The 14,368-nt window shown below is 38.8% G+C and overlaps 1 protein-coding gene and 1 non-coding gene across 3 annotated transcripts; both read left to right on the top strand.

Moving 5' to 3' along the window:
- The first annotated feature begins 3,829 nt into the window (after positions 1-3,829).
- On the top strand, positions 3,830-12,406 carry LOC141556646 (eukaryotic translation initiation factor 5). Of its 2 annotated transcripts, none has more exons than XM_074291102.1 (12): positions 3,830-4,792; positions 4,977-5,242; positions 6,583-6,865; positions 7,013-7,094; positions 7,435-7,607; positions 7,754-7,865; positions 8,355-8,497; positions 8,819-8,977; positions 9,192-9,353; positions 9,567-9,731; positions 9,841-9,975; positions 10,338-12,406. In XM_074291102.1, exons 3-12 carry the CDS (start codon positions 6,794-6,796, stop codon positions 10,428-10,430), a joined length of 1,296 nt encoding a protein of 431 aa, XP_074147203.1. In that variant the 5' UTR covers positions 3,830-4,792; positions 4,977-5,242; positions 6,583-6,793; the 3' UTR covers positions 10,431-12,406. The 2 variants fall into 2 exon arrangements, with proteins under 2 accessions (XP_074147203.1, XP_074147202.1); XM_074291101.1 differs by having other exon boundaries at positions 3,918-4,403.
- Positions 8,056-8,180, top strand: LOC141559257 (small nucleolar RNA SNORA28). The gene has a single exon (XR_012487320.1). It is a non-coding gene; the product is annotated as a small nucleolar RNA SNORA28 (small nucleolar RNA).
- Positions 12,407-14,368: the final 1,962 nt, after the last annotated feature.

Below are 14,368 nucleotides of genomic sequence, written 5' to 3'. Positions count from 1 at the left end.
TAAAGAATTTCATGGTCAATTATTCATGTAAATTTGTAAAAAAAATACCATTGAAAAAGAAACTAAGCTACCAATGTCCCTGAAAGTTTAGAGTTTTGTGAGCAGAACGTATCTTGGCAAAACAGAAAGCCAAGAATTTCTTCTGTAGAGCTTCTATCGGGCTGATGGAATTTTAAATGTCTTTGCTTCATGTTTTATGGAGAGTTTTCTTGCCCCAGGAATGCTATCCCACATATTTGCTAGCCAGTTATGGTATTGCATAGGACCTCCATGTGCAAATTGGTAATGTTGTCAGGACAGCACAAAAATTCAGGAGAAACTTATCATCTCTTTGTCTCATCTCAATCTCACTTAATGTCTGGTTTGATATACTTTTGTCTACCAAATGTCAAACTTAGGAGTGTTTTAAAGTTTTCATTATCACCAAAATTACAAAATATTGTACATCTTGAAAATATCAACATCCTTAATTTTAAAAAATTTCAATACATCCCAGATAAATTTTTGAATGTCACCAGAGTGGTCAAAACCAAAAAACCCTGGGCAGATTGAACAAATTCAATCTTGGACAATCACTGATTTTTTTTCCTGAGGCTTTGGCTACCCTCCCCACCCACTGCCCCAAGTAGTATAGCATCAGCAGGCTGTGGCATCAACCTTTAGCACCCTAGAAAGAAGATTCTTGCTAGCAACAAGGTAGGTTTAAGTCTGGAAGTTCAATGAATAATTATATCTTAAGGATATCTATCAGCTGAAGAAGGCCCTATTGAAGAGGTTATTTCAGAATATAACAAATTGGGAAAGGTAATCAAAAAACAGATGCAACTGGGGTGCTAAGTGAGTTGGTTGATATCATGTTCCCCAGAGAAATACCCAGAAGTAAGGCTACAGGATAGGATGCTAGGTAGTTTTGTGACATGACCCAGGTTCCTCTTTCCTCTCTGCCAAGCTATGAACTTCTCTTGTCTCAGATACTCTTTGTTCTACTGATGAAGCTTTTATTTAGCACTGAATCCGGTTTGCTATTAGTTCACATAACTGAGCTATGACCTTGTGTTTGCCCTTTATACATAAACATGGACTCTATTCCTTGGAGAGGTGCCTGTTCAATGTGCCCCTCTCCAGGAATCACATGTGTTGAGAAAGTAGGACATCAGAAAACTCCAGAGGTTTCATGAGAGGTTAGAGAAAGAGTGAATTATTACCAAACTATAGCCAAAGATGTAAAAGGAAAGGATTAGCACAAAGGCAAGGAACAACTTAAGATCTCTCTGTTAGTGCTTTAAGTTTGCAACAATTATATTAGTTGTACAGAAGATAGGATTCTCCATAAGGAAAGATTGCTTTATTCTGTTCTTTTCCACTTGGAGCAAGAAGAACATCCAGACTAGAGGGACACTCTTTAGTACAAAATAGAGAAGCTCACTATATATAAACAGTTTTCTTTACTATGGTTTGGTTACAAGCTCTTCCTACATTTTTTTTTTGTATGTAATAAATTTGTTCTACATCCCATGCCTTGTTACCTGAATGTTTGCAAGGGAATGGGAGGACAACTTGATGAAAATGAAAATGAGCCAGATCTAGATATTTCCAAGAAAATCTTAGACAGGATGATCATGATCAAAAATAAATACAATGTTAAGTTTTTTGAGAGTCCATGGATACAGTAAGTATTTAGTAAATGCCTGCCAAGCTAAAGTTAATTAAACTGCTAAAACTCCCAAGACAGGTTGCTTGGCATAATGCATATAACACCTGTCTTAGAATCAGAAAGACTTTCATTCAAATGCCATCTCTGACACACACACTGGTGGTTATTATAAGAATGGTGCCCCCAATCAAATCGTTCAACACTATAAAATGCTGAGCAAATGCCAATAACTGAATTGAGAAAATTCTCATAGTGTTTTCACCTTAAAAAAAAAAAAATGAAAACACAAATCTAATCCAAAAATATGTTTTTTAAAAAATACCCAAGGCTCCAAAAGTGAATCCAGTCCATTTGCCCTTAGGGGTCAGTCCTCAACACCTGGGTTACATAATTATCTTTCATTCATTTGACCTGAAATAAGGCCAGACACTGACCTTCCTCTCTTTATACTGTCATCTTTAGTATTCAAACTACAAGGGAAATATACTGCAATATAGTGTCTAGTTCAAAAGATATACAGTATTATTCCTCTCAAGAGTAGGAAAGCTATTTCTATATATTACCTATAATAATATATATTATGTTTAACAGATTAGCAATAATATATAAAATTAGAAACAACTTTTCAAGGTTACATTATCACTCTCTAACAGTTATATGATTCCAACAGGTTTGTTTTTGTGTGCTGATTTCTTTTCTTTTTTAATTTTTAAAGCTTTTAATTTACAAAACATATGCATGGGTAATTTTTCAACATTGACCCTTGAAAAACCTTCTGTTCCAAATTATCTCCTCCTTCCCCCACCCCCTCCTTTAGATGGCAGGTAGTCCAATACATGTTACATGTTAAAATATGCCAAATCCAATATATGTATACATATTTGTACAATTATCTTGCGTGAGCTGATTTCCTAAAAGAACAGGACTAAGATCCTGTTTATAGTTAAGTGTGTACCTTTGGTAACAAAGACTGGAAAATTAGGCGTTCAGCATTTTTTTAAATCTTCAAGATTCCTTGTGTTCCTAGAAATAAAAGTTTAAAAGTCAGATCTTTGTGAAAAATAGAAGATAACTTTTGTTGGGGGGGGGGGGAACTGTTGACCTTTAACTTCTCATTCTCCTTACTGGGCTAGATTCAGGTTTTACCTTAGGTAGATAGAAGAAAGTAATTCATAGTGGGGCAGAAGCAGAAAAATAATAGTGGGATTCTTAATTTGAGGTCCAATGAACTTTTACAACACTGCTTTTCAAAATAATTGGTTATCTTTATACTCCTATATATTTTAATATATTTTAAACCATTATAAAATGTTATTCCAAAAAGTTGCATTGGCTTTGTCAGACGGCAAAAGGGGGGATCCATTACACACACAAAAAGTTAAGAGGTCCTGATGTAGAAAAAAGCAAAACCAGAGTGGCAACGTTAACAGATCCTGCCCCTTGATCTGGGTTCTTGGCATTCCTGCATTCTTTCTGCTCACTTCATGAACTCCTTAATTACAGTATCATCTCCACCTCAAATCCACTTCCTAAGCCCCTTGTGGCCACTTCTCTACCTCTCCACAGTCTCATCATGCTTTAAACACTATCGTTTTCTATGCTTATTTTGTTTTTCTACTAGACAGTAAACTCCCAAGAGATCTGATGGACTCTAGCCCTTTCTCTAGCTCCTAGAACTGTGGTTCGGACCCTAAAAACGTTATTGATAAATGTCTCCCAATCCCTACTCTGGCTTCCCCGTGTTTGGGGAATACAAGACAGCTGCTGTGGGGGGAAAGCCGACATCAACCATCTCAAATTCCGGCCACTGGGCTAGATTCGGATTTCACTCCGGAAAGATGAGAGGCTCACACATTGTGGTGTAATGGAAAGGTCCCTGAAAAAAAAATAAAGAAATAAGATGACAAATGTTTTAAAGCTACTACTTTTAAACAGGAAACACCAGCACCAACTGAATGAGCCTGGAAGTTTATGCCTTGCCTGGGATTTCCTTAAAGAAAAAAACATTTTTTTAATAACTTTCTCAGAGGAAACCTCAGTAAACACCTGAGGGAGCAACCTAATGATACAGCGGCTTGGCTTTTTATTTTTTCTTCCCGCATCAGAGCTTTATAAAGTTGCTAATTGCTTCCACGTGCAGTGAGGCGGTGTGCATGCTTGCCGGCCAGCCAGTTCAGATAGGGTTGAGTCATCCTTAGAGCGCTCTCAGAGGTAACACCGAGACTCGCACATGGACGCGCAGGGCAAGCCACCTCCGCGTCCCCCGCGCTGACCCCTTGACCTTAGACGGAAGCGCCTGCGCAGTAGCAGGAAAGGCGCGCACCAGGGTTACCGTAGAGGGGGAAGCTCGAGAGCTGAGGAAGAACGCCGCCAGCCCGGTGCTGGGGGCCGGGTAACGAAACCCACACCATCATGTAACGACAAACCCCACCCCCAAGAAGCGAGCCGGGGCGCCAGAAAGGCGGGGGTTGGGGGTGGAGACGGGAAGGAAAACCAACCGCCATTTTCCTCCCGCTTCGAGAACGAAACGGACACGCGCGCGCCCCCTCAATCCTCGGGACCGCCTAATACCCCAACCCCTCCAGCTTCCGGCGGGTCTCGCGAGACTGCACTCCTAGAAATCTCGAGCCGTCTTCGTCGAGCCGTACCTTGGGGTTGCTGGTTTGGTCGAGGGGTGGGTGTGGAGAAGGGGAAGAGAGAAGACAGGGAAAGGCGGCAGACCTTGATTGACACGACACCGCCGCTAATGGTGTGCAGACTCGAAGGGCTCACCAACCAATTGGCTGGGACGGGTGGGGGCGGAGCTCTGGGGAGGCGGGGGAAGGGACGAGAAGCAGAGGCGGGCAGGAGACCGTGATTGACTCGAGAGCTTGGCCAGTGGTGCACGAGTTCGAGAGGCCTATCGGCCAATAGGTTGGGACTCTCCGCAAGGGCGGGCGTGAAAGTAGGGAAGCGAGACGCTGGGGGAAGGCTGGCGGCCATGATTGACATGAAGCAAAGGCCAATGGTACGCGGGCTCGAGAGGCCCACCAGCCAATGGGCTGGGACGGCCGGACCAGGGAAGGCGGGGCCTGGGGGGGTAGATTGATCGCGGCGGCGGCATCGGCGTTGTTCAGTCAGAGCGAGAACATTCCAGAGGTGAGTCTGAAGTGGCTTTAGCTCCAGCCCCGCGGGGCCTCTTACTGTAAAGCCGCCAAGGGTCTGGGCTCTCGGAACGACTAGCGGCACCCGGGGCAGGCGGGTGGGATAGGTAGGCTGCACTGATGCTTTTTCTCGCAGGGACTGGCTCCTGTTAATGGCGTCTCTGTTTCTCTTCCTTCAGGTCGCCAGGCTCCCAGGTGCCGAAGGGTGTTGCCTCCCCCCGGACGTCGCTGGGACCGCCCCCCCTTCCCCCCCGCTGGTCGGCGGCGGCACCTGGCTCGGGCCGCTCCTCCCGCTCCGCCTCCTCCTCTTCTTTCCTCCTCCTCTTCCCTTCCTCCTCCTCCACCTCTTACTGCTGCTCGGTCTCTTGTTTATTCCGCGCCTCAGACACTTCATCCCAGTCCCGGGCGAGCAGCGTTGGGTTTATGTCTTTATTTGACGAAAACGGTGAGTGGAGGGCGGGCGGCGGAGCTTTGGCGGGAGGGGGCGGCGGCGGGAAGCGTGTGAGGAGGCGCCCCGGCCCTGGGGATATGGCGGCCGCACAAAATGGCGGCTCTATTTCCTCGTGACCTCTCCCTCCCCCCAGTCGCGTGGCGCAGTTTACTTAGCGAACCCTCACTAGTTGGAGAAGAAAGGGGAAGTCCCGGGGTCGGCGGGTACGACCCCCCAGCCTCTGGGAAGGGGGCGCACCCAGGTTGATGTTTGGCGAACGACTGGGGAAGGGGGTGGTGATCCTGGTAGCTTTGCGCATGCGCCACGCCTCCTCAAAAGCTGACTCAGTGCTTAATTGCTGCATTTATGAGTCATCCAGCCCGGCTGGGGGAGGAGACTGCCGAGGGGGAGGGGAGCGGAGAGGAGGGCCCGGCTCCGCAGTCCTAGCAGGCCTCTGCTGCTCCTCGCTGTCGTTTTCCTTTTCTCCGGATTCTTTCTGCTAGTTTTTGTCACCCTGTGGGTGCGGCAACTGCAGGGAAGAGGGGTCCCGAACTCCGAGGCAGCTTGGGGGCAAACCCCATCTGCTTAGTTAAACCATCTCTAGGGTGTCGTCTATTTCTTGACCTAGAGAGAAGTTATACTTAAGGTCTTTCATAAGCCTGATGTCCGTGGTTGCATTAGAATACAGGTAACAGTGAATGGCAAATTTTTTTTTTTTTTTGAAGATAAATGAAAAATAGTAGGTCGAATTGTAAGCTATTTATAACATTTCGTTCCAGTTTTTATGCCTGGTGTAACAAAATAGGTGACTTGTGGTTGGGATGTCCTCATCTTTCTGATTTGTATTTTGAACAAGGATTCCTACATAAAATTAACAGGCAGTATACTGACCTTATTAGATTTAAGTCTATTTCATGTAAATTTGTTGTGCAGTATCAAAATATTAGTTTAGACTAGTTTTCTGAATTCTGCTGAACTGAGGGAACCAGGGACAATGCATCCAAGGTCAATTAGCCTGTCACTAATGCATAGGAAGATTGTGAGGAGATTTAAATATCAGCAATAACAAGAATATAGTTGAATCCCTTGTCCCTTGGCTGTTTTTTTTTTAATGGTTTTGTTTTTTTTCTCCCTTCCCAAAAAGAAAAGTTACATTGTCAACAATTTTCCTGTGTGTTCTAAATTAACTGCATTTTGTTTGGGGGTTTTTTAAGTTCTTTCCCCAACTTAATTATTCTGTTTATGGAATTAGATACCGTTTTTAGACTGTTAGAACACCAAATGGGGGGTATTTTTCTTTTTAGAAGTAATTAAATTTTGTTTATTCTCTCACCCTACCTCCCCATCTGTTTCAGAGCTGTTGCGCAGCCATTGGTACCTGTATTGGGGAAATATAGCATACAAGCAAGACGCTTACAGCCTCTGTGGCAAAAACTTTTTCATGTCAGAGACCGAGAACTCTTGCAGTCGTTTATGTCATCCCTTCTTCTCCAGACAGAAGATACCAAAAAGTTGCAATCAAAGATCTCTTCATCTTATTGATAAAACTACTACTAATAAGCCAAAATGTCTGTCAACGTCAACCGCAGCGTTTCAGATCAGTTCTATCGCTACAAAATGCCCCGTCTGATTGCTAAGGTAATGATTTCCTTTTCCAGTTGGTTTGGGGAGGACCAAATGCCAGTAAGTCTTTTTATATATTGTTAGTTATTTATGTCCTTTAAATGCAAAGCTCAGTGGTCTTTTCTAGGATGAAAATGACAGTGTTTTATTTTTCTTTTCCAGGTTGAGGGCAAAGGAAATGGAATAAAGACAGTCATAGTCAACATGGTTGACGTTGCAAAGGCGCTTAATCGGCCTCCAACGTGTAAGTAATCTTTTGAAGAGATGTGAACAAATAAAATGCTGAATGCTGGCAATGCCATTTGTATATTTCTAGTCTGAAAGCTTGTGTTTTGAGCCTATGGAACACAATTGGAAATAATGACCTATAGAGAAGACTTAACTTTTCTCATGTTTAGTTTATCTTCTATATGTATATACATATATGTATATGCAATGTTTTTTAAAACTTGGAACCAAGTATAAATACTCTTTTAATATTGAGTAATGATTGTATGTATATGAGTGGACAAGCAATGAATACAACAATTATTGGTGAAGCAAGACTTTTTAGTTCATTCACTTTTTTTTCTCCCCCCTTTAAGATCCCACCAAATATTTTGGTTGTGAGCTGGGAGCACAGACCCAGTTTGATGTTAAGAATGACCGTTACATTGTCAATGGATCTCATGAGGCGAATAAGCTGCAAGACATGTTGGATGGATTCATTAAAAAATTTGTTCTCTGTCCTGAGTGTGAGAATCCTGAAACTGATCTGGTAAGTGAATTGTTAACATTAAATATGTTTGTATTGGCATATGAAATCAGTGTTTTTAAAGGTAAGTACATAACCTAATTTATATGTGTATACTTAACTCTGGAATGAAAACTATACTCAATTCTTTGAATATTTTCTCTCTACAGCATGTCAATCCTAAGAAACAAACAATAGGTAACTCTTGCAAAGCCTGTGGTTATCGAGGCATGCTTGACACAAACCATAAACTCTGCACATTCATTCTCAAGAACCCACCTGGTAAGTAGTATCCCCCTACTTTTTTTTTTTTTTTTTTTTAACAGTTATATAAAGCAGTATAATAATGGAATTCATACTGAGTTTGTTACCTTTAAAAAAAAAAAAAAAAAAGGCCAGAAAGACTTTGGATAATATGGTATCTTTACCTGAGGGTTTGGTTCTCCACCATGACTTTTTGCTCAATCATTGCAAGTAACACTCTGTGGCTGACAAAAAGTTGTTTGACACAATTTCAACTTGCAAAAAATAAGTAAGTCTAACCTATTCCAGTGATCTCTTTTAAATGAGACCATCTGTTATATAGACTTAAACAGTATTAGTACCCAGGACTAGAAGACTTTATATTGAAACTTAATTTAGTTTACCCCCAGGACACAGGAAAGAAAACCTAGAAGATCCTATTTGGGGCAACTATAGATAGGCTTGAGAAAGTGCATAGTAATGGAAATTGTGGGATTCAACTTTGTCTTCTTCCCCTTTCTTCCTCAGAGAATAGTGACAGTGTTACGGGAAAAAAAGAAAAAGAAAAGAAAAATAGAAAGGGCAAAGACAAAGAAAATGGTTCTGTGTCCAGCAATGAGACAACACCACCACCACCACCACCCAATGAACTTAACCCTCCACATGCTGTGGTGAGTGTGGGAAGTACAGTCTTGTTAGTTGTTATTATTTGAACTTTACACCATATACAGGTATGAGGGGATCTGAATTTGTGGGCAGTGATCCTAAAAATAGGCAATAAAAAAACAAATGTAGAATATAACAGTATATGGAACTTTTGGCTTTAAATTAGGATACAAATAAAATTTGGAAGAAACACCAGGCAAAGAGATAGTTTTTTCTTTTATTAAGGATTCAAAACTATTTTCCACAGGGAAAGGCCTACTAATTCAAGTTTTTTTCCAAAATGTAGCTGTTAAAGTTGTAAACTATATTTTTGGTTTTATATACAGGAAGATGATGAGGATGAAGATTGGGGAGAGGACACAACTGAAGAAGCTCAAAGGCGCAGAATGGATGAAATTAGTGATCATGCAAAAGTTCTGACACTTAGTGATGACCTAGAAAGGACAGTTGAAGAAAGAGTCAATATTTTATTTGACTTTGTGAAGGTAAACTATATGTATATTTTAATACACTTTAAGGGCTTTCTTCGATTATTTAATGTTCAGCATTTTAGATTACCAGAAGAATAAAGTACAGAATCTTCTTTTTGAAACTAATGCAGTGTCTCTTCCCCTTTGCCCTTAATTTCACTTTCTTATATTTGGGTACTTGTGAATGGGTATCAAATTATAACTTTCAGTTCTTATATCCTTCCTGCAGAAAAAAAAAGAAGAAGGTGTTATTGATACTTCTGACAAAGAAATTGTCGCAGAAGCAGAAAGACTGGATGTAAAAGCTATGGGTCCTCTTGTTTTGACTGAGGTTCTTTTTAATGAGAAGATTCGGGAACAAATTAAGAAGTATAGACGTCATTTTCTACGAGTAAGCACTTTGTTTTTGTGGCTACTCTTTTAGGGATGGACAGCATTTCACTTGAAGTAAAAAGATTTTGGAGGGGATTTTATGGGGAAATACAATGTAGGTTTTGTCTTTGGAGAGTAGTAACTGATATTTGTGGATGTAATCTGTATTTGTTAGCTAGGCTTCGCTGTTTAAAGTATTTAAATGTTTTCTAATACTAGTTTGTTTTTACAGTTCTGCCACAATAACAAAAAAGCTCAGAGATACCTTCTTCATGGTTTGGAGTGCGTAGTAGCTATGCATCAAGCTCAACTCATCTCTAAAATTCCACATATCTTGAAGGAAATGTATGATGCAGACCTTTTGGAGGAAGAGGTCATCATTAGCTGGTCAGAAAAGGTGGGAAAATGTTTTGGGGTTAGGATTGTATGTTATTGCTTAAAAGTTTATAGTGTTAAGATTTTTTAAATGAAGGAAGCTAAGCTAAACTAACAATCACTTTGTTCAGGCCTCTAAGAAATATGTCTCAAAGGAACTTGCCAAAGAGATTCGTGTCAAAGCGGAGCCCTTTATAAAATGGCTAAAAGAAGCAGAAGAAGAATCCTCTGGTGGAGAAGAGGAAGATGAAGATGAAAATATTGAGGTATATTGCTTGTGGGATACAAATTCCAGGAGTGTATTTTATTTAAAAAAAAAAATTAGAAATACTTGTTGAAAAAATCCTGTTTTCAAGGCAAGGCACTCAAAATGTTAAAGCTTTTTATTTCTGCTTCCATTTCTAATAACCCTTTTGAGATTCTAAGGTAATTAACAGAATGTGATATGAATATGACAATTTCTCAGAATAGTTATATAACAATGACTTTGAGTCAGATAAAATTATTTCTTTGAGCCTATGTGATTTGATTTTATGAAAAACATCTGATTTTTATAGCAAAATGCTTTATGTGAGGTAACTAGATTGTTGGGTCCTTCCTCCTAAATAAAACTGCCTTTGTTTCCTAGGTGGTGTATTCTAAGACTGCCAGCGTACCTAAAGTTGAAACTGTGAAGTCTGCTGATAACAAGGATGATGACATTGATATTGATGCCATTTAAAACGTGCAACTGAGCTTACAGTGTAATGCTTCGATTTTCTCTGCATTTTCAGCCAGAAGTGCAACATGTATGTGCAGAAGCTAAAAATGGCTTAACATCATGCTACACTTTGTACTCAAAATGTCTTTTTACTGTGAGTGGTCTTCTGTAACTAAGCCCAGTGAGACATCTAGGGAGTCCATATTACATCAGTGCCCAGGTTTAGTTTGCTTATTTATATAGCATGTTACTTTGGGGGAAAAAAAAACTAGCAATGGACACATTTAAATTACATTTATTTAGTTGTAAAAATAAAAAATTGTTTTTGGTCATTCTTCACTTTGTTACTTTGAATGACTTGAGCCTAAATTGACACTGACTTCAGTGTCTCAGCCAGCTTAAAAGGAGGAAAGGAAAAGGCTGAATTTTTTGTGATCTTGGGAGCTTATTAGATTTGATATTTCTTGGAGGGCTTCACCTGGGGGAAAAGTTGATAGTTTGACATTAGTTAATCCTGGTTAGCAAATATATGGGGGGAAATCCCTCTTATTTCTAACCCTTCAAATTTGGCATCTGAAATTGTTTCTTAGGGTAAAGTGCCACCATAAAAATGATGGGATAACACCTTGCTTCATTGGAAGTTGAGGGTATAAGTGTAAACAAAAGTTTAAAAGGGTTTTTTTCCCCTTTTTTTTTTTTTTCCTTTTCCTTTTTTTCTCTTTTTTTTTTCCTTTTTCTTTCTTTCTTTTTTTTTTTTTTTTTTTTTTTTTTTTTTTTGGAAACTTGAACTGTGCAAATTTATGTTTGCTCCATGTTGTCATTGAGGTTTAGTGCAATGTACATGTGGGCTAAGCTGAGAATCTTTCTATATTAACAAATGGAGTATTTCTGTATGTGTAGCAACTCTGCTGAGTGAAATTTCAAACTTTTTGGATGTGATTAAATAGGTTGACCTAAAACAGCCAAATCGAAGATTTATTTAGGGAAAACAGGGAGAAGATGTGCACTAATCTAAAACAGTGAACATTACTGAGAATTTTTCAGCCTTGACCTTGAGAGTCTAGATCCCAACTTCAAAATGTTTGGGCATTTACTATACCTTTTCAGTGTGCTATTTGCCCTGATGTTTTGGTTTGATATCTTTTCATGCCTTTTTACATTGATATAGCTTGTGCTGTTTGGAACTTGGGCACTATCTTGCCAAAATTTTTAAGAAGTGTTAATATGTCTAACTTGATTTTTCTAAACATTCTTATTTAAAAAGACTGAAATAAAGCTAAAAGCGTACTTTATAAGTCAGAACCTGTAATACAGAGTGTGACTTGGTATATTTTTTATTTTACATTGACAATAGCCAGATATTCACAAAATTGTTTGTGATGGGTGTTAGTTCTACAAGCAGGGGTAGAGTCTCAGCCCAGATGTTCACAAAGGTTTGATTGATTCTTAATGTGATTTCCAGATTTAAGACTTCTGGCCCAGACTTTAAACATTTTGAAACAACGGTCTTTATAAAGGGATTTTGCTATCTTGGAAAAAAAAAAATACTGGAAATCAAGAAGCCATTGCTGAAAGGCAGAATCTTTTTAGGCCTTTTCTGTGGATTGGGAAAAAATCTTGACTGACCTCACAGATAATAAATTAGTATTTATGCAAAAGTATTGTGAAAACACCAGAATTTCCAAATGTCAGAAAGCCTTTTTAAATTGAAATGGACAGGCTGTGAGATAAGGTTGTAACATTGAGGATCACTTAAAACACGGTAGCAAGGATCGTAATCTTTCAGTTTTTGAAACACTAAGTGACAGGAAATCTTGTACACTGGACCAATGTGAAATCTGAAGGGATCAAATGTAACTAAATTTGAAGCTTTGAGAAAAATAAAATATTCACAAAGGTTATCCTAAGGAGCAATTGTATGCTTTGCTCTCTACCACTGTCTTTAAAACTTTCCTGTTTTCTTCTACATTACTTGATTATTAAAAGATTAATATTGAGCCTTTTGCATTTTTTGTGAGACCTTAACTCTTAATAAGACATAATAGTAATTACAACTATTTTGGAAAAGCCATTGCTGTGTATTAATTTCAGAGAACTTGTTCCTCCCATCCTGCCAGCTTTAAATGTGAAAGAAATGAACCAACCATTGCTTGTCCATCGGTACAAGCATAAAGATAGACCTTAATTGAAGTGAATAATATCCATGTGCAGAGAAGATGTATTCTTAATACCTTTGCTGTCCTAGAAAAGGGTTTTTCTTGTGTATTTTCCATTATCAAACCCCCCCTAAGAAAGCTTTAAGAATTTAATTTCATTTGGATACCTGGTCTTTCAGTTATTTATAAGGTGGTTTGAAATGTCTTAAGCATTCTGAATGTTTGGCTTGCTTGTTGGACTAGCTCAATCATTTAAAGAATGTAAATTGGTTTTTCAATTCAGTGTCATGAAAGGAAAAATCTAAACTAAAAAATGTGAACAATGGTTAATTAAAAGCCTTAGTGTGTGATCAACCAAACCTCTTATTTGTATTTGGTACAGATGGGACTGAGTGCAGATAAGTAACATTTATAGTATCAGAATTCTAAAAGGTGAAAGATTTTCGATCTTCTTTAACTTAGGGTCTTTAAATCTGTACTTGGGGTTCTCTTGACCACATAATTTGTATTTGTGCTAAATATTTCATAGTTTTAATCTTTAAACAGACGGGTTTATTTTGAAGTCTGCAACAAAGACAAGAGCAAAATTAGACAAGATGGTGTTGGATGACAGCTAAGTTGTGTGGTCTGCCTTCCCTCTAATAGTGGGAAGTAATTTGTGTAGAGGAATTAGAGTGGTATGTGTCCTCATTTTTCTGAATTCAAATCTTAGGTCTAGACACTTAATAATTAAAGTGACACTGGGTAAGCCACTTAACCCTCTTTGCCTCAGTGTCTCATTTATTGAGTTGAAGGAAATGGCAAGCCATTCCATTATCTTTCTGCCAAGAAAATCCCAACTAGAGTTAAACACAATTGCTAATCCTAATTTGGATTTCGTGTATTCAAAATAGGGCTCAAATGTATTTAACTTTGCTTTATAGCAAAAAAATTTACTTTCAAGTTCTTGAAACACTCCTTGTGAGTTGGGGGGTACAAATAATGAAAAAGCATTTTGAACAGCCTTTTAGCCTAAAGATGTGATTTAAGTACAAAACTAAGAAAAACATCTTTTAAATATCAGCTTGTTTAAACATGAGAATTTTGCAACAGACAAATACATCAATCTGTTAATTTGTTTTTGCCTATGAAGTAAAAATTAACATTCAAAGTGTTCTATATTCTTATCAATTTCTGGTCTGTTCTGGTCCCTAAATTCATCTAAAAGCTGTGTTTTAACCTGAGTAACTTCCACTGTTCCATCTGTGAGGGATGTAGAAGACCCTTACGCAAAATGACTACTCAGAGATCATTCAGTAGAAAGCAGAAAAGTTTATTAAAAACCTCCAGAGGATGAGCTGTCCCATCACAAGATAAGAAAAGTCTAAAGAAGTAACATAGCTTTTATACAAGAGATTACATCACAAATAAGAGCATTGAAAAGGAGAGGGGGAGGCATCTAATTGGTGGTTGTTGCTATTCAGAGATTGGAATGGCAGGTTTCTGTTAACCTGAAATCCGATTTCTAGGAAACAAAACTAGCCTTTAATCAAGCAGGTACCTAGGTCAAGCTAATAGACTAAAGGATAAATGTCAAATACTGAAATGTCATCAGCACAGGTTTAAGTACATATGTTTATAGCTGGCCAAGGTTTCAAGTAAATAAGAGCCTGCACATATTATACAAATCTAGGGGAAACATGAAAACACATAAAAATACATACTTTATCAATCTATTCCATACAAGTCTACAAATCTTAGTTTCTCTATGCCTGTGATACAATAATGTTTATCTAAAATAACTGTTGAAATAAGCCATCTTTA

This window comes from Sminthopsis crassicaudata, chromosome 2 (genome assembly GCF_048593235.1).
Source record: "Sminthopsis crassicaudata isolate SCR6 chromosome 2, ASM4859323v1, whole genome shotgun sequence".
Lineage (NCBI taxonomy): Eukaryota > Metazoa > Chordata > Mammalia > Dasyuromorphia > Dasyuridae > Sminthopsis > Sminthopsis crassicaudata.
The sequence above is the reverse complement of the archived record's forward strand: the minus strand, read 5'-3'. Positions and strand labels throughout refer to the sequence as shown.